Here is a 22,947-nt window from a genome sequence, read left to right on the forward strand (position 1 = left end):
TTATTACCTTATTTTACGGACTATAGACATCTCACTATCAGCCGGACCCACAACGTTTTTTTTAAAAAAACATCAGGAAACGTACATATGTAAGCCGCTGGTATCTCCGCCGCTCTCGGTTTTTCACTGTGATCTAAATCTGCTATTAAGGACGCAGCCCTACGTCTCCAACACTGAACCATGGATTCGTTCACGCCGAGCTTAATACGTGCAGCGGCTATCGATCTGTACTGCCAGATCGATCTCCTTCAACTTAAAAGCTGCATCATATGAACTTCTTCTTGTTGTTTCCATGATGATGGAGTTTGAAAATATTTCTCCGTCGTGCCTGCTGCTAGCATGTGATTGTTCTAAATCAGGGGTTTTCAAAGTATGAAAGGGTGAGCCCCCCTCCAAGGAGCACAATGCCTGCTGCGCCCCCCCACACCCCCCATAGTTACTTTGAAAAAGTAACTTTAATCGGACTACTGATTACTCTGTTGTCTGGAAAACTCTAAGAAGGATTTTAAAGCCCCCCCTCCCCCAGTCTCCCGATTCTGCGTTACGGCCCTGCGTTTGGTGTCAGCGCAGCGCACAGAGCTCCTCCTGTAGCTCCACAGCTCAGATGGTTGCACAGATTTGTGACACTTACAGTAATATTAATAATTATAACGGTGCTAACTTGCCATTATAACTATTTCCAACTCCGGACACGTTTATTCGTGGCTGTTTTCACGTTTATTGCGCTGTTCATATTGGTTTCGATGTTTGCAGTTTTCTGGAGCGCAACGCGAAGCTCGACGTCATTCATATATTAACTTGACATTAAAAACACAGCGGGACGGATCATCCTAGAAATGATGGACAGGGAGAGACTGAGTAAGACTACGTTAATGACGGACAAATTCTGGGATTTATTGAGTCTCTGCTTATTTCCAAGCCCAAATGAGTAACTTCACGTTCAAAAACGAGCCCAAAAAGGCGCAACCAGCAACTCGTTAAATTTTCAAGCGACTTAAAAAAAAAAAAAATTAAGTCCAAAGCCGCTTATAACAAACGGACTTGTCGACAGAAACTCAAAATAGTTCCATTTTTCACCAACAAAATGCGCATCTCCCTCCATTGTTTACATTTCTGTCACATAGAGACGTCGGTCACTCGACAAGACGAGTAGAGGAAATACGATTAAATAACAAAAGAAGATGGTAACACAAAAATGATTTTGATAAGTAACTGTAGTCTGACTACTGGATTTGAAATAGCAACGCGTTAGATTACTCGTTACTGGAAAAAGTGGTCCGAAGTCAGTAACATTACTGACATCACTGGCCAAAACATCCTCTAAGGTGGGAAACATTTCCACTGATCCCCGCTCCACACGCGCACCCCACAGTACCAACTTTTTCCTAAATCCACAGAGTTGATCGTGTGCGTAAAAGACGTTTCTCTCACATCAGTAGACAGCAAGCAGATAGCTTTTCCGGTTTATTTTTTCCCTCGCACCGCGCCTCCCCTAAAGTGCTCTGGCGCCCCCCAGGGGAGGCGCGCCTCACACTTTGAAAACCGCCGTTCTAAATGAAAAGCAGCACTTTCTTCTTTGATTTCCAATTTTGACTTCCAATGATTCACTTCCTGCTAAAGAGCCCCCTGGTGGTCGAAGAAAAATCTACAGAAAAGCAGCACCGGGCTATATACCGGATTGTTCAAAACGTGGGAAAGAAATAGGTGCCTATAGTCCGAAAAATACGGTAATTAAATGGCTGTTATTAATTGTAGGAGAGTTAACAGCAATAATTGTTAGTCTGTATAAATGGTGACAAAATTAACATTATACAATATACAGCTATGGAAAAAATTAAGAGACTTAACATTTCACCATGATGTCTTTAAGTATTAATTGTGATAGTTGGCTAATGTTTTTTTTAATCATTTTTTTTTCACCTCACAAACAGAAAGCTCTGGAAAAAAATGAAGAGTCCACTGCATTGAACCGCTTTATAATCTCCTGGTCATTCCTCCAAATATTGATTTATGAACTCTTCCTGAGTCAAAACATTAGTATTGTTGTTTCTAAATTAATATGAACCTCTTGTTTTCGTTGCATTATTTGAGGTCTGAAAGCACTGCATCGTTTTTGTTATTTTGACCAAGTAAATACCAAATTTTTGCTTGGAATTTCAGAGACATGTCAGTAGTTAATGGAATAAAATAACGATGTTAGAAAAGGTTATCAAAAATTTACTTTTTGGTATTTAACACTGATATTTACAGGATTTTCTGAGTCCTGTCATGCAAGTTTAATCTTTGACATGTATCATCCTTGAAACCAGTTTGTGCAGTTTTAGTTTGTCCAAGCAAGAACAGACTTGTTAAATATTAAGTGATCTTTCTTTTATATTAGTTTAGACAGTAAACCTTTTATTGTGCAAACTGTTTAAAATTATTTTCCAAGGTGTAAAGCATCATTTATGCAGGTTTAAAATGAAGCAGTCGGTACAATCTTGAGTGTAACTGGCAGAACTTTTCTTAAGAATCTCCTGTTGCGCTGCTCTTTTCAGTCGGTTCTGGTTCCATTAAATCGTTTCTCCCTGCTGTCTCTCAGACTCCGGCTTCATCAAGAACGGCTTCGTTCTCTGAACCCAAAACTACAAATGACGTCACCCCGCCCAAAAAGTCGAAAGCAGGCCTTCCACCAGGTATTTATGACTGTACCAGTCCCACATATTAATCACTAATAATTAGTTGTCTGTAATTTATCTCGCTTTTTTTTCTCATTTATCTCCTTTGTTGTTTTTTTTACCTTTGCTCCTTTATCCCTGCAAACTATTTTTTGTATTTTTACCCTTTTTTTTTTTTTCTTGGTTTTGCTGCTCCAACTGTCCTCATTTATGCTCTTCCATGCTTGTTTCTCTAAGAATCTCTTCATTCTTTACTGTGGCCTCTGAAGAATGTGGTCACAGATGGTTGGAAAGGTAAGCGAGAGGTGTGCCATGCTCTCACTGCGATCGGCTGCATTTTTAGGCTTCACATTTACACAATGGTACCCCTACATGTTAAAATCACTTAATTTTTCTATTAAGATTAAGAAAAGTTGTTAGACAGGTTCGACGCCAGCTAGCAGATCTAGTTTTTTAATGGCAAATCTTTTAGATGTTGCTCCTTGCAGCAGCAGAGAGGCATGGCCTGTAGCAGCTGAGCTTTGCACACTCTTTCCTCTGCTGTGCTTTAAAGGGTGTGTTTGCAGACATAACGCAGTTCCCCTGGCGTTTTTGGAGTGTTAATGAGTGCAGAAAAGCCAGACTCAATTATTTTTGTTTTTCTTTCTTTGTTTTTATTGTCATAATTTCTGTTCCTGTGATGTTGCAGAAGCTCAAGCTTCTTCGGTCTGCAGTGGAGGTATGGATGGATGTGAGAAACCTCCAGCCCCCCAACCCTTTTGTTGACCTTCATTTGCCCCCTTGCTTTCTGTTTATTCTTAAACTGACCTTATTTTTTTTTACAATAAAATTAGACCTAATGCACTCCTCCACAGATTAAAGTTTAGTGACTGAGTTTTTAATGCTTAGAAACTATAAAAGAAAGTCGACTGAATTAGAATAGTGCAGAAAACAGGATGTGGTTTCTTTAAAGAAGCAGTATGTAACTTCTATAAATATATATATAAATATATTTGTTGATACTGTCACTATGTTGACAGTTTAATCTGTGAAAAAAATCAAGCTCCTCTGTCTGCTTGAGGTGCTAACTAGCAACAACCAATCAGAGCCAGGAGGCCGGTCTTAACGCTGTCAATCACCCTACGTTTTGTTTTGTTTTGTTTTTTAAACATACTGCAGCTTTAAGGCAAGCTTCATCTGAAAACGTCCCCAACTAGTCAGGCATTATGAAAAATCTATAAACACTTTCATCCGTCTTAACTTAACAGAAGGTAAAGAATTTGGAGACTGACTATTTTTTATTTTATTTTTATTGCTGCATGTTGTATGCATTCAATCATGGACATTTTAATGCTAATTGTGGAGCTTTTTAAGATGCGTTGAAAGAGACTTGATTCATGTAAAACAGGAAAACAAAAACTTGAGTGCTTAAGTCTGAATTGAATGTGAACATTTTCAAAATAATGCATACAACTATTATACACTCTTACTGATTTTAGGACAAAAGCTCCTCTGCAGGTTTTACTTTAAACACACATCAACTGTCGTCAATAAGCTGCTGATATAAGTAAAAATAAATATTTTAGCTACTTTTTTTGTTGATCAAAAATAAAATTTTCTGAAATTGGGTGTTTGAAGACGACATAAACAAGTTAAATGGATTTTACTTAATACAAGGCAACAAATTTAAACTTTTGCACCAGTTTGTTTAATACTTGAAATTATTTTTTAGAATTTCACCCTGAAATTAACAGCTCGATATGTATAATTAAAAACTAATTATTCATAACCTTCATCATAATAGTGAGACCATCTGAACCAACTGGATGTGTAGAGTCATACCTTTTGAAACAAAGTTTATTGAACACGAATATGACATGAAGATTTAAAAAAAACACCTTGGATATGTTTCAGAGTATTGAAAGTTCTCCTGAGCCTCAGAGTTTAGATATTTACATTTTTAAGGGCCTGTATGGTTGAATCTTTAAAACCTTTTTAATGAATGGTGGCGGCATGAAACAGTGTTTTATTTGCGCTTTAGATAGGCAAAGCATCATTTAGGTCACTCGGCTTTTTCAAAACTGCAAATTAATTTGACAAGTTTGCTAATTATATCAATTACCAGGCGGTACTTTAACAAAATACTCACTTTATGTGAATTAAGACATAATCCAGTGATTTGAACAAGCTCTGAAATGTAATAGAGGAGGAAAATGATTCATTTGTTCCTTAAAATGCTACCATTGTACATTCAATTATTTGCCCAAGGAGCTTTAAGACAGTAAAGATGGCTGTTTGAGAGGAGATAAAACTGATTCTGCCAGAACAAATGAAATGTAAGCTTAGAGGAACGTCTGGTTCCCTGCTAACTCAGCTTCAGCCCTGCAAGGGGGTTGGGCTGCTGACGGAGCAAATTCACCTGCACTGATGTTCTGCAGAGAAGAGGTAGAAAAGTCTGAGGGGAGAATATGTAATCTACCAATATTGCTCATTTATGATTGTGAAGTCTCTAATGAATCCCATTAAAGGTGTGGATATGGCTGTGTTCACTGCAGCCGGAAGTGACCAATTCCATTTTTATTTTTTATTTTTTTTAATTTAATGCAACATGCGTCTGATCTTTTCATGACAGTCTGAGCAACACAGGTCGGATTCTTTTCGAATGCGACCCAGACATCCCATACGCATCCGATTCAAATCTGACCTGAATCTGAACGTCCAGGTTGAATTCATCCGACCTGAACGTCATTAACACTCAATAAGCGTCACTATTCTGTGTCCTGATACGACCAAGCGGGAAGAAAAACAAAAACCCTGGCGGCGATAATGAGGATTAAGTTGTTAATATCCTGGCTCTGGTTGGACAACAACTTCAAAATCATAAGCTATGCTCCACCGTTAGCATCCACTTCTTCTTTATGGCGGTTGGCAAATCACTGAGCTCGCGCTCCATGTGTGAGGTTATTGCGCCCTCTACTGCACATGCAGGACACTTTCAGGTTGTTTATAGTTCACACTGGACATTGCATACAAGTCCCCTGTATTTGGAAGTTTAAACGATCACGACAAAAAAATTCCAATTTGACCCAAAAAAAAAACAACTTGAAATTGACTCACTTCAGGCTGCAGTGTGAACGTAGCCGTGTTTTGTTGTATTTGCTACATAAATGATTGAGCTAATAATGTTTGGCTGTTGATACAAATTCCCTTTTTTAAGGTAGCTTTGGGTGTAAAATTGCTTTTTGAAGTGGTTTGTTGTGTTGGTGCGGTGTTTTCCTCCACCTCCTCCATGTTTGTCCTCAGACTGAGATCCCTCTTGTGCTGCTTGTTGACGTTCCCATCGCTGCAGTTTTCCCAGCCTACCTCAACTCCCATCCTTTTGTAACTGGCTTTTCTCCTTTTTAAAATAACAGTTTGAATGTTTATTTTATTTATCTTTTCCCACCAGCCAAAGCAACCACACTGTTCAGCAGTCACACCAAGGCCATCGTCTGGGGCATGCAGACGCGCGCCGTGCAGGGCATGCTGGATTTTGACTATGTGTGCTCCCGAGACCAACCCTCTGTGGCTGCCATTGTTTACCCTTTCACGTAGGTTTCCCAGCATATTCTAGTTTATAATAAAACTAGTAACTGTTGAGCAATAAATGGAGACTAGTTTTAAGTAAATAATTCCTTCATATTGGTGAAAAAGTGTTAGTTTCATTGGGAAAAATATTTACTTGAAAAATCACTTGTTATAAGTGAAATAACCTGCCAATGGCACTAGTATTTTTCATCAATATTAATGAATTATTTACTTAAAACAAGCTCCTATATCTTCCAAAAAAGTTAATTGTAAGTTAGTTTTATCTTATTTCAAGAGCACCAAGACTAGAAACTGATTTTGTATTTTTGCAGTGAGGTAGAAAACGTTGCCATCTGCCAAGCAAACTCAGAATGAATCACCGCAGTTAAACTAAAAAGCATTTTAACTTGAAGATGTAATTTTATTCCATCAGCACTTATTTCTATTTTATTTACTTTTTAAATCATGTCCTGGTTTGCATTTTGGGCTTACCATATACTAAAGGTGATGCCAGGACAGATTTGCTGTACAGAAAGGATGAAGATAGTATCCTAATTGTGTGATTAATTTTATTATATCAACTCAAATTAACAAAGTATAATAATAACCAACAGCATTAAATTTCAATTAGAAATGCTTAGCACAGTTGGTCTACAAAGAGTTACCTTCTGATCTCTGGAAAAGTTTAATGAAGTGGAAACTTACTCATGTTTCCGTTTTGTATTTCTCAGTGGAGATCACAAACAAAAGTTCTATTGGGGCCACAAAGAGATTCTGGTCCCCGTCTACAAGAACATGGCCGACGCCATGAAAAAGCACCCCGAAGTGGACGTCATGATCAGCTTCGCTTCCCTGCGTTCAGCTTATGACAGCACGCTAGAGGCCATGCAGTACCCACAGGTACAGTGAGAAGCTGTGAGTAACTGAGTATCCAGACAAATGTGCATCAATCTAACGTTTGTCTGGGATGTTTTCAGGTTCACACCATCGCCATCATAGCTGAGGGCATCCCAGAAGCTCAGACCAGGAAGTTGATAAAGATCGCAGACGAGAAAGGCGTCACCATCATCGGTCCTGCCACGGTACAGAGTTTAACACACCAAACATGCCAGTTAAAAACCAAACGGGGTCAAAAACTGTAAAATAATTTTTAGTCCTTAAATAATAACAGATTTTCTAACCTAGGTTCTCCAAAATTGTCCCAAAAGGTCTCAAATTTAATCTATTGAAACCAAAAAAACCCTGATTTAGTTGCTATGTTTCATTGTGAACCCCAGGTTGGTGGGATCAAGCCAGGTTGTTTTAAGATCGGCAACACAGGCGGCATGTTGGACAACATCCTGGCATCCAAACTGTACCGCCCTGGTAGCGTGGCGTACGTGTCTCGTTCTGGAGGAATGTCCAACGAGCTGAACAACATCATCTCCCGCTCTACAGATGGCGTTTATGAAGGCGTAGCCATCGGAGGAGACAGGTACAACCACCTTCTTTTAAATTATCCTTGAACATTATTCCTTGAACAGGTTAAGATAGGTCTACACTGCAAAAACACAAAATCTTACCAATGTCAAATTTATTTACATAAATTTGAGTTTTTGCAGTCTAAAAAAATTTGTCCGTTATGGAACTTTGCTGGGGTTGCTAGGTAACGGACTAGGGTTGCTAGGTAACGGACTAGGGTTGCTAGGTAACGGACTAGGGTTGCTAGGTGAGGAGCAGTGGCTACTAATTTGCAACTTTATATTCCAGAGGTTTTTTAGAAGCAGTTGAGACCCAAATGGAAGTATAAAAATGTGAATTTTTAATAATGGGCCCCTTTAAGAGCGACGATTTAAACTTGAGGTGGAACTAAATATTTGTTGCTGTCCAGATATCCAGGAACTACTTTCATGGACCATGTCCTGCGCTACCAGGACACTCCAGGCATTAAGATGATCGTGGTACTGGGAGAGGTGGGAGTCACTCCACTAATTCCTCGTGTTCTTGATTGTTTGTGGCAGCCTCTCATTTCTATAATCGTCCTCCGTTTTTTAGATTGGAGGCACAGATGAGTACAAAATCTGCCAGGGCATCAAAGACCAAGTGATCACTAAACCCGTCGTGTGCTGGTGTATCGGAACATGTGCCACCATGTTTTCTTCAGAGGTTAGTTTTAACCATATTAGGAAATCAAGCAGCTTAGGAATGAAAACTGGGTTCATCAGGTGATACCGCCACCTGCAGGTTCAGTTCGGCCATGCAGGAGCTTGTGCCCACCAGGCGTCAGAGACCGCAGTGGCCAAGAACCAGGCTCTGAGGGACGCCGGAGCGTACGTACCGAAGAGCTTCGATGAGCTGGGCGATGTGATCAAGTGAGGAATGAATCATTTTAACAGTGATTTGTTTTTTGGGGCTTTTACTAACTGTATGCAATGGAATAGGAGCGTTTATGATGATCTGGTGGCCGAGGGCACAATCGTTCCTGCACAGGAAGTCCCTCCTCCTACTGTACCCATGGACTACTCCTGGGCTCGGGTGAGAAACCTTCAATATTTGATAAAGTGTAAACTCAAGAGGATTGTAATGAGATCTTTTAGCACATAATTTAATAATATTAAAATGTGACTTTTTGTGGGTAAAGTGAAAGCATCACATATTTGCCGTGACTTCAGTTTGCAAAGAAAGTCCATAACGGGGATCTGTAAAGAGTAGAAGAAATAAAACTGGCTTAGAGCCACAAATATTACATAACCCTTTTAGAAAAACACAACTTTTGATGAGGAAATCTGTAATTTTTCAACAAATATTTTATTCCTATTTTTAGTTATTTTTCTTTTAAGTCAAAAAACATCAAAAACTAGTCTTTTAAAATTATTTTTCCTTTTGTTGGAAACTCATACAATCAACACTTGAATCAATCCAAAAGGAAAATTTTCCAGAGTAAAAGATCAACAAATGTTTCACATTGTCTCTGCATTATATGGTTTCCTTTTTTTTAAATAAATATACGTAATAATTATTGTGAAAACTAATCAGAAAAAAAATGTTTTTGAGAGATGGTGGCTACATTGTCTTATATTGGATGTTTATATTTCCAAATAGTTTTCAGCCTAATAAGAAAAATGGATCTAAATAAAAATTCCTGGTAATTTTAGTATGAATCAGTTGAAGTTAAGTGCAATTGTGCCAAGAAAAAAACTGCAAAATAGCTAAAACATGCATTTGTTATTTTATTATATGTAATTTTTTAAATCTACAGTTTATAATTTTTAGCCAAAGATTTTAATAATCGTTATAAATCTTAGATAAATAAGTATATATTTTATACTGGTGGTTTACCAGTGCAAAGTGTTGGAATGATGTTTATTTTATTTATTTTTTTCAAACCAGGAGTTGGGCCTGATCCGTAAGCCTGCCTCCTTCATGACGAGCATCTGTGACGAGCGAGGCCAGGAGCTCATCTACGCCGGCATGGCCATCACGGAGGTGTTTAAGGAGGAGATGGGCATTGGAGGAGTTCTGGGCCTGCTCTGGTTCCAGCGCAGGTTGGTGTCATGAAAACCGATGGAAAAAGTGACGTTTGTCTTTTGTTTTTCCTAGTTTGTTCCTAAAGTCTGGCAGTTGATCCACGGAGAGGCTTTTCAGGAAAACTAAAGAAATATTCTAGACTTGATCCCGTGCTGATTGAATATTATTATTAAATGAACCGCTCATGTTTTAATTCCAGTTTTTCCTCCCTTCTCAGTTTGCCCCAGTCAGTTTTATGTGTCCCAGTTTAGCTCCGCCCACTCGACAGCCATCATGGCCTCACCTGCCTGTTTACCTGAGGTTACACAAGTTGCCCTTCCCATTTATCTTTGGTTTAGCTGGTTTGCCTCATCTGGCATGCAGCCATGTTTATTCCCCAGGGATAGTTTCTCTTTTGTTTTTGTGAATTTTTATCTTAAAGATGGGTCAAACAATAGGCTGAGAACTGAGCAGGTAATTAATCACATAAGTTGGGATGAGCTCGATAATATCTGATTCATCATAATCCATTTCATTTATGGTTTCAGTTGTAAGTTGTTTTATTTATTGGTTTTGGAGGCTGTCTCTTTGGTTATTTAAAACATCGACCAGTTCCAGCGTTAAGTTGATCTGAGCGACTGTCATCTTTTATCGTGATATTTTGTGTTGTGATAAAAGTGACAACAGGAACTATTTACTTCTTTGTTTATGTAATTGTGTGACTGTGTGTCACAGGAACTGTAGCCCCACAAAAACAAATGCTGCCCATTTGAAATGCATTTTTGAGGACACCAGTCATAAAAACGTGTGATTTTTATTTTTTATTACTAAACTTTACAGTACTCTATTTTAAGATTTATTGACTCTTATTAAACAAATGGTGCAGAAAAGGGTAAAACTGGGGTGTTTTAAACATCTCTAATTTAATTTATTAATAAATCAAAGTTCTTATTACCTTTTGATACATGTCCACAGCAAGAAATCTGCAATTTTTAAACAAATATTTAGTTCTTAATATTAGTTTTTTGGGTTGGACTAACATCTAAAGCTTCTTTATTATTATTATTATTATCTTCCCTTTTGTTGGAAACAAAGATACAATCAACACTCTTTAGCCTTAAAGTAATCCAAAAAGAAAAAATGGCAGAGCAAAAAAAATCAACAAATGTTTCATATTCTCTCTCCTTCTTAGATTTTTCTTTTTTTAAAGGTATACATTATAATTCTAGTGAAAAATAATCAGAATAAATTGTTTTTAAGAGATGGTGGCTACATTGTCTTATATTGGACGTTTATATTTGCAAATAGTTTTCAGCCTAATAAGAAAACATCTAAAGTTCTTATAATAAGTTTATTATGATGTTCTATACAAAATTTTATTTTATTAGTATTTGAGCGTGTACTTTATACCGTTATCAATGTATTAATTGAAAATTATTTAAATATTATTGTCATTTATCGCAGTAACTACTGGGACAATTTATCATCATGTCAGATTTACTGAGAAATGATCTGGAAAGAGTTGAAATTTGAACATTTAAAGCCGCTTGTTTTTGTGTTCAGGCTGCCGCGCTACGCCTGTCAGTTCATCGAGATGTGCCTGATGGTGACGGCTGATCACGGACCCGCCGTTTCCGGCGCTCACAACACGATCGTCTGCGCTCGTGCTGGCAAAGACCTCATCTCCAGCCTCACGTCTGGGCTGCTCACCATCGTCAGTAACTGTTCAAACATCTCTCATAATCCGACAATTACTGAAACATTTCAACTTAAAATGTCAGAAATGTCTCGGCATACTTTCTGTTTATCACACTGGGTTACAAAAAAATTGCTTTTGTCAGTTCAGTCTGTTTATTTTTTCAGCTGAATTAGGATTATTTTGCACAGCTGAATCCAAAAATTACAAAAAAAATTTCTGTCAGGTTTTTATTCTAAATTGATTTAGAGAAATTTGATCTTTTGTGACGTTAGCAGTTCATTTCCGTTAATATTTCTCATCCAAAAAAGGTCTTAGGAGAAAATAAATTGCTTTCTAACAGAGTGTATTAACCCTTTATGACCTAAGTTTAAAATCTCTGCCTGGATATTTTGGCTTATTTTAATTGTGCGTAGTTCTGTAGATATCCCATGAGTAAATATATATATATATATATTGCTAATTAATCCATAAGAACTGGAACTTTCAATATCTATCTGTTAAGAGAATCTATCAGATTAATTTCACTCCCCGCTACAGCAGGGGTGAAATTACCGTAATAATCCGATATCTCCTGGAAAGCGCAACGCCTCCCCTTTCAGAAACTGCTGGAATTTTTCAGATAGCGCAACATGTGGCGGGATTACGGTACTGCAAATTTGGCTGGATCATCGCCGATACGCTCGGCCTGAAATGGTTAATTAAATGTTACAAACTTGGATTTCTGTAATAAACACTGATGAGGGTAATTGCATGAAAGCTGAACATTGCGTCTTCATTGTGCAAAATTAAGGGCATGATCTTCCGTTTCATCGAACGCCTCGTAGGCTCAACAGCAGCAGGGAAATCTCTCTACAGTCCAACTGCAATCAGCCAACATGACGGCATCCCAAACTAATATGTATCTCGGTTCAGAAAGTTGACCTGATTGGGCAAAACCAATGTGATTTTTGGTTCCCGGGCATCAAAATTACCCTGAAATAGTTGAAAATCCCCAGACAGTTTTTGGCTGTTGACCAGTTTCATTTACGTTTTGTGTTTTGCTTGTAAGAGCATAACTTCTGGAATTTTCTGCTAAAACAAAACCTATTTCTGTAATCAGGGGGATCGTTTCGGAGGCGCTTTGGATGCAGCAGCAAAGCAGTTCAGCAAGGCGTTCGACAGCGGCATGCTGCCCATGGAGTTCGTCAACAAGATGAAGAAAGACGGGAAGCTGATCATGGGCATCGGCCACAGGGTCAAATCTGTAAGCGGCAACTGTTTTCAACGATGCTTTGTTACTGTGGGCTCTTGATTATGACTATTAACTAGGTCTGTCATAATAATCAATTAATCGCATGATAAATTAAAACAAGCTCAATAATTTCCATTGGCATAATTTATAATTTCTCTTCTTTTTTTCTCTCTTTCTACCAAAAACTGGGTGATAAAACTCTTCAGTTTGTTGTTTTAGTTTCAACTAGCCCCTTTTTGAAGGACAATTTTGTTTACAAAGACTTAAAAATGTATTTTATTTGTTGTTTTGTTTATTTACTTTGGATATTTAAAATGTCTTCCAGCTCCAGTGTTTAATGCTTATTAGAATTTAAAGTTTACTGCTCTTTGAGAATGTTGTCTTGTGTTTTTGCCAGGGTTTCCCTCAGTGTATTATAAGCCTGGCGGGCTGCCAGGCTACTTGTTTTTTTGTTTTGTTTTTAAATGTTCGCATTTTTTAAGACTTCATAGTTGGTGTTCAGGTATTACTCTCCCGATCTTTCAATAGCACATAATTATCAAGAGATATTTTGAAATTTCCTGTCAACTTTAAAAAGTTTTTCTCTCAAGAATGAGATGAAAAAATTATGAGCTTAGCAGGTTTTCTGGGGGGAAACCTTGCATAATATTACTTAAAAATAGTCTCAAGAAAACAGTATCATAGTTTATCGCAATAACTTCTAGAACAGTTTGCCGTCCAGCAGAATTTATGGTGACAGGCCTGCTATCAGCGGTAGTTCTGATGAATCGAAGCGACTGTTTCAAACAGAAAACCGAATGCAGCTCATTTTGTTTTCAGATCAACAATCCGGACATGCGAGTCCAGATACTGAAGGACTTTGTGAAGCAGCACTTCCCGTCGACCCAGCTGCTGGACTACGCACTAGAGGTGGAGAAGATCACGACTTCCAAGGTACTTCAGCAAGGCTGGAAAAAATATACGTCTCATTTGATGCTGAAATCTGTTGAAGGAGAATGTATTCTTAAATGCCAACTTGTTTTTTCTAAAATAAAAATCAAGAAAAAGTCAAGTCCTAAATTAACTTGAAATGCTCAATTTAGCAATGATTGAAAAGTTTATATCAGATTTCTACTAATGTACAATTTTTATTGCTATTATTCCTTCAGAACCAATAAAAAGTGTGGTAAATAAATGACTAATTACAAAAAAATCAACACTTTTGTTGCTTTTTTTTTTTCTTCTAGAAACCCAACTTGATCCTGAATGTCGACGGTTTTATTGGCGTTTCCTTCGTGGACCTGCTCAGAACCTGTGGAGGTTTCACACGGTAAGACGATACAATCCTGATGGAACCAGAATCCAACTCCAGTCCTCAAGGGAACGAGTTTTTTTTGTTTTGTTTTTTTTTCCCAGCAGGGGGTCTTTTGTGGGCTCTAGTGTCCCTTATATGACAGGAAAGGGGGAAGACATGCACCAAATGTCGGTCGGGTCCGGGAATCGAACCCGCGACGGCCGCGTCAAGGACTCAAGGCCTCCAAATGTGGGTCGCGCTATACCCTACGCCACCACAGCACGCCCAATGTCCTTCAGTTTTTAACAGCATCTCTGCTCAAATGCAGCCGCTTCAAATGGAAATGCAAATCAAATGTCACAAAATTCTGCAGAGGTTCTGCAAATGAACTATCACTTAATTCTGGTGTTTTAAGCCAGAGAGCTGAAACATGCAGGATGCCGACTGTTCAGGAGTGACTGCGGACGTCACTGCAGTAAACGAGTGCAACATTTTACATCAGCACAGAGCAACTTATTTATCTGACAGAAGGAGTAGCTAAAGGTTTCCACTCTGATGCCGTTGTTTCTTACTCATTCTGCTGCATGTTGCCGCGCAAGACGTAACCGACAGCATCCGGTTTGGGATTTTCAAAATAAAAGCTCCTCCAGACTCAATACATAGAACAAACATATTTAATTATTTCTTGCGCGGACCGGTGGTTGGGGACCACTGATATAAGGGACACTAGAGCCCACATGGAGGGGAGAAAATAAAATTAGATTTTGATTCTTGTGTTTCTCACCTGATAAACTGGTTCTAGGGATGAAGCGGACGAATTTGTGGAAATCGGCGCTCTGAATGGGATCTTCGTTCTCGGCCGTAGTATGGGCTTCATTGGTGAGTCCTATTCAATTAAAAAAAAAAAAAAAAAACAGGCGCTGCCCAGGGTCAAACTATCCTCTTTATCATAAACTTTTTCTTTACATTAGGGCATTATCTGGACCAGAAGAGGCTGAAGCAGGGTCTGTACCGCCACCCGTGGGACGACATCTCCTACGTCCTTCCTGAACACATGTCCATGTGAACATCTCGTCCCGGCGCTCGCCGGCTGGCGTGGCGGAAACGTTAATGGGTTGGGAGCCATTAACGTTACGGTTAATGGCTGCTGCCGCCGTTGGGCGAGGGGGACGTTAAGGTACGCACCAATTAAGAATCTGTTTAGACATTTTCATTTTACTTTTTAAAAGGAAAAGGGGAGGTGGATATTTTTTAGATTTAGTTTAAATCTAAAAAAATTTAGATTTAAATATTGGGATATTTAACAAATTTACACATGTAACTTATTTGTTCTTTTTTTGGGAGAAAAAGGTCAAACCAATGGACTACACAAAAATAAAAATTAATAGACTTAAGTAGAAAAGCAGAGAGATCTGTTTTTGGGGAGCTGATTTAAAACATTGTGTTTCCAACTGGCTGGAAAATCTGGATTGTTAAATTGCATGAACAGCAGCCAATGTTAAAATCTGTTCAAGCTCAGCAATACAGTAATGCTTTTTATACTACTTATGCATATTAACCATCATTCACTGTAATTAGTTTTTTCTGCATCTGTTTTTTTTTTTTTTTATTTTAAACAAGTGCCGAATTGAGCTTTTTGGTTTTAAGCGCCGCACCTTAGCAATCTTTTTCTTTGTTTTTTTTTGTTTTTTTTTTATCTTCTCTGGATTTGTCACCTCTATCCAAACCAAAGATAATTTTGGTGAAATGTTTTTATTGAAACATCAGTTTAGAAAAGTGAATAATTATTATAAAATAAGGGAACTGAACATTTAAGGAGCTAAAGCCTTTCCTGGAGTAAAACCACGCTGACAACCCTGATCGGTCCATGAACAGTTGGATGCTAATGTGAATCAGACGCTTTAGTTGCACTGCGTCACCTGAAGAACTTTGTCACAAAACTGTAACATGTAGAAAACAAAGTGCTTGGTGAATGAGCTCCGGGAGTTCTGCAGGAATGTTTGAGGCGAGGGAATATGAAAGCAGTTTGCCTTATTTGTGGACGACATGCAGCTGATTGGTCCCGACCAACCTGTAACATTCTGTAACGCCTGCTGTGTTCGGTCTTTATTTTGCTCATTTTATTTAACTGTGAAAACTGCTTTGTTTTTGTAATATGCTGACACTTAGTGGCACAATAATAAAGAAATTATTTTAAACTCTTCTTCTTCTCTGGTGAGTTGTTTTATGTTTTGAATAAAATTATGTTGGTAGAATAGATGCTAATCCGGGGTTTTAATTTATCATCAATCGCATGATAAATTAAAACTCAATAATTTCCTTTGACATCACTTATCGTTTCTCTTTTTTTCTCTCTTTATTCCAAAAACTGGAGGATAAAAGTCTTCAGTTTGGTGCTTTGGTCTCAACTAGGACAATTTTCTTTACAAAAACTTAAAAATGTATTGTGTTTTGTTTATTTTGGATATTTAAAATGTTGTCCAGTTCCAGTGTTAAATGGTCATTAGAATTTAAAGTTTATTGATCTTTGAGAATGTGTTCTTGCATTATTATTTTTGTTATTACCTTATATTACTTAAAAATGGTGTCAACAATATTATCGTTTATTGTAACAACCTCTGGAACAATTTATCGTCCAGCAAAAGCTCTATCTGCATAAAAGAAATGGGGTTTCACACAGCCTCTTTTCCTTTGTTTGTTTTGAACCATTGGTGATTAAAATAAACTTTTGTTTGTAATATATTTTATTTTTGGGTAGATTTTCCTCCTTATCAAGTTGACTGTTAGTGCTATCAACATTGAGTCTGTTTTTAAATATTCTAAAATAATGACCTTCTTTGTTTCTCCTAAAATATTTTGCTAGAGAAGAGGTGGTGACATTTGTTTTTTTTCTGCAAAAATCCCATTTGGCAAAAACTGGCCATTATTTTAGGAAGGTCACGATATTGCAAAGGTGGGTCTAAGACAAAGGTATGCCACACTTTTCAGATTGGAAAAAAATGTCCTTCATAATCATGTACTTTGTGTTGGTCACATTATATTCTAATAATTTCGAATTGAACTTTTAAGAAAACAAAATACATTGCTGTGTCTTATTTTACTTAGCATAATGATTCAGCTCAAATTGGAAAATTTAAAAATCAATATGGCACAGTACAGGCAGTGTTCTATGTGATTAATATTATTGTCTATTATTGTCGAATCTCATTTTCAATTTGGGCCAAATCAACATCATGAATCCTCTTAAAAGGCCAGTTGTGCCGGAATATATTGATTAAACCTTTTCAAACTGCTAAAATATGAATAAATTCCTAAAATTAAATAATATTGAACATCTTTCAGTCCCTCTGATTTTTTTTTTTTTCAATAAAAATCAAATTTGTAAATGTTTGTGCTCGTTTATGACATTAAATCCAATTATTTAATACAGATCATGGCCTATAATCTGACATCAATTAAGACTGAGACATCTGTTTAGTACAAGTTAAGTTTATGACAACTTTGAGAAAAATCTGCCATAAACTCCCAATTATGTATTAATGCAAAAAAAAAGTGTGGTTGTTGATTTTTGTGGGAATTTCCATAATTCACAAAAAAAAACTGGAGGGACTCATTGATATAATTTGGCAGTAAATGGATAAAAACTGATTGATAAAATAATATTTAAGCATGAATCAAGAGGGCCACATAAAAAGCTATGACGGACCGGATTTGGCCCACGGGCCTTGAGTTTGACACGTGCTGTAAAATAAGGCAGAAATAAATGCTAAGAATACCATTTCTATTTGACGTGATTAAATAGAGATTGTTGCCAACACAACATGCGCAGTGTATTTTTTTATATAATTTCATAAATATGTTGCATCACAGATCTACTGTAATCGTGATAACGATCCGTGTTGTTCCTCCGCGCTGTTTGAAAATACACGACAGTCCACATCACCTTCAGTTGGAGCGCAGCAACAACACGCATGCGCAAAACCGGTGTATCCAGAAAGGTAAACTTCGCTGAATTGAACGTGTTGAAGCGTTTGCTAATTCCAGGAAATAGACAATGACTTGAATTTTACTGTATTCGCGGAAGGTACGTTAGTCTCTTTTGTAAGCAAAGCTTGAATCTGTGAGGTTGCCGTCGACTTTCTGGGGATAATATTCTTGTATTTGGAATATTCTTGAAGACGGAAGTGAGGGGTTGTTGTTGTTTTTCCTCAATCAAGCCTCTGATTGAACCCGACGCGTGCATGACAGTTTCTGAATGCCTGCTGGCCTGTTTTATGCACACCTATGATTTCCTGCCGAAGATAGCCAAGAGTTTCCATCTTTCCTTGAGTTTTTGCGTCGGGATGGCAGCAGCGGCGGAGGAGGGCGGCGGAGGCGGAGGCTCCGCGCTGCTGTCAGCAGGTGATGGTGAACCTGAGGAGGCCGAGGTGTTCACCTGCCCGACCTACTGCTCGGAGCTCTCCCGCCGGCAGAACGAGCAGAGGAAGGCGGGGTTGTTCTGCGACCTGACCCTGGTGTTCAGCTCCAGGGGCGCGTCTGGCGTGGAGAGGGTCCTGACCTTACCTGCCCACCGCACGGTCCTGTCTGCGGCCTCGCAGTATTTCGAGCTGCTGCTGGGCGGACAGTTCTCGGAGTCGCAGACAGGGAGAGTGGAGCTGAGGGAGTGGAGCTCCGCGGCGGGGCCCGAGCCGGAGACTGTGGAGGCGGTCATACACTTCATGTACACGGGGGAGGTCCGGGTGACCAACGCTAATGTTCACGATGTGCTGGAGCTAGCCGACAGGTAACTGCTGTTTAATTACAAAACACTTTATTGATCCCAAAGTGAAATTAAATGCTGTAGTGCCTCATATTAGTTCAAATTCTAAAGAGTTTTTGACATTTTTGGGAATTATTCCGCCATCTTTGACCCAACTTTTAACCACACGGCATTAGCTTACAGTAGTGTGGAGGTCAATGCATCCAAAAGACCAATGAGAATAAACCTTATTGTTAGCTTAATGCTAGCCTACTTTATTCATTACAAAACAGTTGTATTGATTTGAGGAAAAATTCAGTTTAAAAATACTTTATAGATACCAAAGGAAAATTAAATGTTGTAACTTAAATTATTCAAGATTCTTCATAAAATTCTTATTGGCAGGAATGGTCTCCTGTTGCAGTCTGTGTTGCATGGAATTTCAAGAAGCCTCTGACTAAAGACATTATTTGTCTAAGACAGTCTTATATAGAGAAGGCTCAGGGTCATAATTAATCTGATTAATCGTGAATGGATTTTTCAAAAATAGTATAGTAAGTAATTAAATGTTAATTGAAGTATAAAGGTTAAAGCTGCTGGGGAAAAAACAATACTGAGCAGTAATTAAGCCTTAATGTTTTTTCAGAATAATGACATTTTGTACAGTTTGTATACTCTAGTTAAAGCTTAATCGCTTTCTAAATTAATCAGTCAAGTTTATTTGCAGATCACATTTTAGCAACAAGACAGTTCAAAGTGCTTTACATGAATTAGAGGAAATACAAACAAAACAATAAATCCAGAAGAAAGATAAAATTATAAAACTACATATTGGTTCCCCATGTTTAATAACAATTAGTCCATAATTTATAAGCTAGTAGGGGTTTCTCTGGATTCTTGTTCTGATAAAACTAGATGTTGGTTCTCCATGTTTGATACTATAAAGTAGATTATACTTTCTATGTTTGTTCTAGATTTGTAAGCTAACAGGAGTTTCTTTAGGTGACCTTCCTCCAGTATAAATTTTAATGGTAATTGTTGATCTACGGTAATGATTAGTTTCTCTAGATAAACTAATAGTAGATTCTCCAGATTCTAAGATGGGTCATTACCCAACGTTACCCACTGAAATAGTTAAAATGTCGACCTCTTCTTCCCTTAGGTTCTTATTGGGTCAGCTGAAGAGCTTCTGTGCAGAGTTCCTGGTGAAGAAGTTGAATCTTTCCAACTGTGTAGCTGTGCACAGCCTGGCCCACATGTACAGCCTGAACCAGCTGGCTCTGGAAGCTGCCGAGACGATCAGAAGAAACTTCCAGAAAGTCATTTACAACGACGAGTTCTACACTCTTCCGTTTCATCTGGTGCGAGACTGGATGTTGGACTCGGAAATCACCGTGGACTCAGAGCAGCAGCTGTTTGAAGCGATCGTGAAATGGGTCCACCAAAACCCGGAGGAACGGGTGCAGTTTTTTGAAGAGCTGTTCAAGCTGGTGAGGCTGAAGCAGATTCCTCCAACCGACTTAACGCGTGTGGTTAGAAAGGAGCCTTTAGTGGCTAACAAGGCAGAGTGCCAGCAGCTGGTGGTGGACGCTCTGGAGTTTCACGCAGTTTGCTCGGAGGGCCTCAAGTCGGCTAACTTGGATCAGAGTACCTCCTACATGGCAGCTATTCATCCGCGCCTTGGCCAGAACATGGACGTGATCATGGTGGTAGGTGGAGTCTCAGAAGGAGGAGAGTATCTCAGCGAATGCGTTGGCTACTTTGTCGCTGAGGATCGTTGGATCAACCTGCCGCACATTCACAACCACCTGGACGGCCACGCCATCGCGGCCACCGAGGGCCACGTCTATGTGGCGGGCTCCATGGAGCCTGGCTTTGCCAAGATGGTGGAGCGCTACAACACCAGCCTCAATACTTGGGAGGATGTCAGCAGCTTGTCCACGCGGAAGCACTCATTCGGCCTAACGGGCGTCAAGGATGTCCTCTATGGCATCGGGGGTCACGGTAACTTCAGCCCAGGCTTTAAGGATGTCACTGTTTATAAACCGGAGCAGGATGAGTGGATCAGCCTTGAGCCAGCGCCGAAGATCGTACGAGACGTAAAAACAGTGACCGTAGAGGATCGATATGTGTATGTAATGGCCAGGACACCTGAAGATATCGACCATGATGATGGACTTAGCACCGTGACCATGTGCTACGACACAGAAAGTCACAGGTGGCAGGAAGTTCACTCATTACCTCTGATTGACAACTACTGCAGCTTCCAAATGGCTGTCTCATCCACAACCTTCTACCACACCGCTTCCTGCTGCCCCAAAAGCTACAAGGAAACTTTTGAGGCCGCTCAGCAGAAAGTAAGCAGAAACATCCCGGAGGAGATCCTCAGCAGCCTTCCAACAGAAGTGCTTGGGATGGAAGGAGCCGCCATCTGCTTCCTTGGCGAGGATGTCTTCATCATCGGAGGCTGGAGGAACAGCAACAACTTGGACAAGCAGTACCGCAAGGAGGCGTACCGCTACTGTGCTGACAAAAAGCGCTGGACGCTTCTGCCGCCCCTGCCTCAGCCGCGCTGCCGAGCGGCGGCCTGCCATGTCCGCATCCCTTACAGATACTTGCGCGGCTGCCAGCGCTACCCAATGCCGCAGAACCTGGCGCGCCAACGAGACCGCATGCAGCAAATGCAGCAGATGCACCGACTCACACTCACCAGGCGGAGACAGATGCACTCTCAGATCGAATGCTAAAGTAGGATTAAAGATTGGTCAGTGAATAATCAGCACTTTATCTTCAGATGAATGCCTTTTCACAATGATGAATCTTATTTTTTTATTATGATAGAATGAAAGGTAAATTATGTAGTATGTAACTTTTATTTAAAAACTTTTTTTTACATATTTGTTAAAACTGTTGGATGAAACAGAAAAAAACCAATCAGAGACAGGAGGAGGGTCTTAGCGATGTCAGTCAATCTCATGTACTTGTTGCTCAAGTACATGAGAAACGGCTCTGCTAATGACGGAGCCGTTTCTCCGCCATTACAGAAAAACTGTTTATTCACCGTCACCAGTTCCCACGTTAAGTAGCCTTAGCTTTCACAACATACTATGCTAGCTGCAGCGTAGCAGAGAACAAGAGCAGAGCCACATGAAGGGTGATTGGACAGCGCTAAGACCCGCCTCCTGACTCTGATTGGTTGTTTCTAGTGGGAGAAGGAAGTAGAGCTCAATTTGTTTTATTTTCTTTTATGGGTTTTTTTGTAGCAGATTATCTGTCTCTTACCAACAACAAATATGTAAAAAAAGTAAATAAATAAAAGTTACACTATTCAGACTCTAGATTAAAAGATAAACAAATATCCATTTGAGCTACATGTTCAGTGTTGTGTTCATAATAATTAAAGCTTACTTTAATGCCTCTTAATAATATATCTGAGTGGCAGGATAAATAAAAATTTTGATTTCCTAAAAAGTTAAGAATATTCCTGTTTTTGTTTTTCTTTTTAGCCTAGCATTCAAATTTAAACTTTAGAAACTAACTGGAAGGTTTTATTGTAATAAATGTCAAGGCATAAATGATTGATGCTATAAGACCTATAAAACTGCCATGACTAAAAATAATGTTAGATTATAAAGTAATTAATAATAAGATATTTTCATATGTAATACAAGTATAATTCAAAAAAGTATATTTACATCAACGTTTTTACTGTAGCAATGTTATTACTACAATGCTCTTTTTTTATTGCTTTTCTTTGTTTTGTTTTATTTCTTGGTTGAGATATCTTGGTGCTGATTGTGTGTTCAAATTGGGGATTGTTTCTAAATATTTTTATTTTTTACCAAATTATACAATGCATCTCACTTTTTCAGTGCCTGTTCATGAATTATGTTTCAGCTCTTAAGTATTTCCGCTGGAGCAAAAAGTTGTTGCTCTCAAAACTGTTGTGTGAAGATTAAAATGCTGCTATGCCACTAAAAATGAGATTCTCAGAGGATGAAGCTGTTTTATTGGGTCTATTTGTGTCACAGTGCTAATAAATCAAATATAAATTCTGGGGTGTGTTGGAATTATGGTTTTGGCAACATTTGTTTGGTGATTTTGCTCCATGTTTAGTGTGTTTTGAGGAAAATGAGGGGGAGGGGGTATCTGTTTTTAATTTTACTATTTCACTGAGGTTTTCCACAATAAAAGTAACTGTCAATATTATGAATTGACCTATTCTATTTATTAAAAACTTTTGTTTACTTTCTACTAAACTTAATTTTGTGAAACTGAATTTAATCAACAATCGGTAAAATATTTTGTCGATAATGC

The 22,947-nt window shown here is 38.6% G+C and overlaps 2 protein-coding genes across 3 annotated transcripts in view; both read left to right on the forward strand.

The window, feature by feature from the left end:
* aclyb (ATP citrate lyase b) overlaps positions 1 to 16,095 on the forward strand; it is a 28,582-nt gene extending 12,487 nt beyond the window's left edge. The window contains exons 13-30 of one of the 2 annotated variants that reach the window (XM_044102046.1): positions 2,582 to 2,675; positions 2,895 to 2,951; positions 3,346 to 3,375; positions 6,085 to 6,226; positions 6,935 to 7,103; positions 7,181 to 7,285; positions 7,481 to 7,677; positions 8,074 to 8,155; positions 8,238 to 8,348; positions 8,427 to 8,554; positions 8,624 to 8,717; positions 9,573 to 9,727; positions 11,253 to 11,403; positions 12,488 to 12,631; positions 13,439 to 13,552; positions 13,846 to 13,928; positions 14,695 to 14,771; positions 14,864 to 16,095. In XM_044102046.1, coding sequence (XP_043957981.1) covers positions 2,582 to 2,675; positions 2,895 to 2,951; positions 3,346 to 3,375; positions 6,085 to 6,226; positions 6,935 to 7,103; positions 7,181 to 7,285; positions 7,481 to 7,677; positions 8,074 to 8,155; positions 8,238 to 8,348; positions 8,427 to 8,554; positions 8,624 to 8,717; positions 9,573 to 9,727; positions 11,253 to 11,403; positions 12,488 to 12,631; positions 13,439 to 13,552; positions 13,846 to 13,928; positions 14,695 to 14,771; positions 14,864 to 14,958 — 2,028 coding nt within the window. In that variant the 3' untranslated portion in view covers positions 14,959 to 16,095. The remainder of the gene's footprint in view (positions 1 to 2,581; positions 2,676 to 2,894; positions 2,952 to 3,345; positions 3,376 to 6,084; positions 6,227 to 6,934; positions 7,104 to 7,180; positions 7,286 to 7,480; positions 7,678 to 8,073; positions 8,156 to 8,237; positions 8,349 to 8,426; positions 8,555 to 8,623; positions 8,718 to 9,572; positions 9,728 to 11,252; positions 11,404 to 12,487; positions 12,632 to 13,438; positions 13,553 to 13,845; positions 13,929 to 14,694; positions 14,772 to 14,863) is intronic. The other variant, XM_044102047.1, reaches the window with a different exon arrangement.
* Positions 16,096 to 17,795: 1,700 nt separating this feature from the next.
* On the forward strand, positions 17,796 to 22,685 carry klhl11 (kelch-like family member 11). Its single transcript, XM_044102048.1, has 2 exons — positions 17,796 to 18,675; positions 19,793 to 22,685. The coding sequence occupies exons 1-2, from the start codon at positions 18,134 to 18,136 to the stop codon at positions 21,375 to 21,377; spliced, it is 2,127 nt and encodes a 708-aa protein (XP_043957983.1). The 5' UTR covers positions 17,796 to 18,133; the 3' UTR covers positions 21,378 to 22,685.
* The last annotated feature ends 262 nt before the right edge of the window (positions 22,686 to 22,947 follow it).

Source organism: Gambusia affinis, linkage group LG20, assembly GCF_019740435.1.
Source record: "Gambusia affinis linkage group LG20, SWU_Gaff_1.0, whole genome shotgun sequence".
Classification (NCBI taxonomy): Eukaryota; Metazoa; Chordata; class Actinopteri; order Cyprinodontiformes; family Poeciliidae; genus Gambusia; species Gambusia affinis.

Excerpts from the sequence above, each read along its gene's own strand:
- klhl11 (XM_044102048.1), top strand. The coding sequence starts at position 18,134 with ATGACAGTTTCTGAATGCCTGCTGGCCTGTTTTATGCACACCTATGAT. Across the intron at positions 18,676-19,792 it reads GTGCTGGAGCTAGCCGACAG|GTTCTTATTGGGTCAGCTGA; the intron begins GTAACTGCTGTT and ends TTCTTCCCTTAG.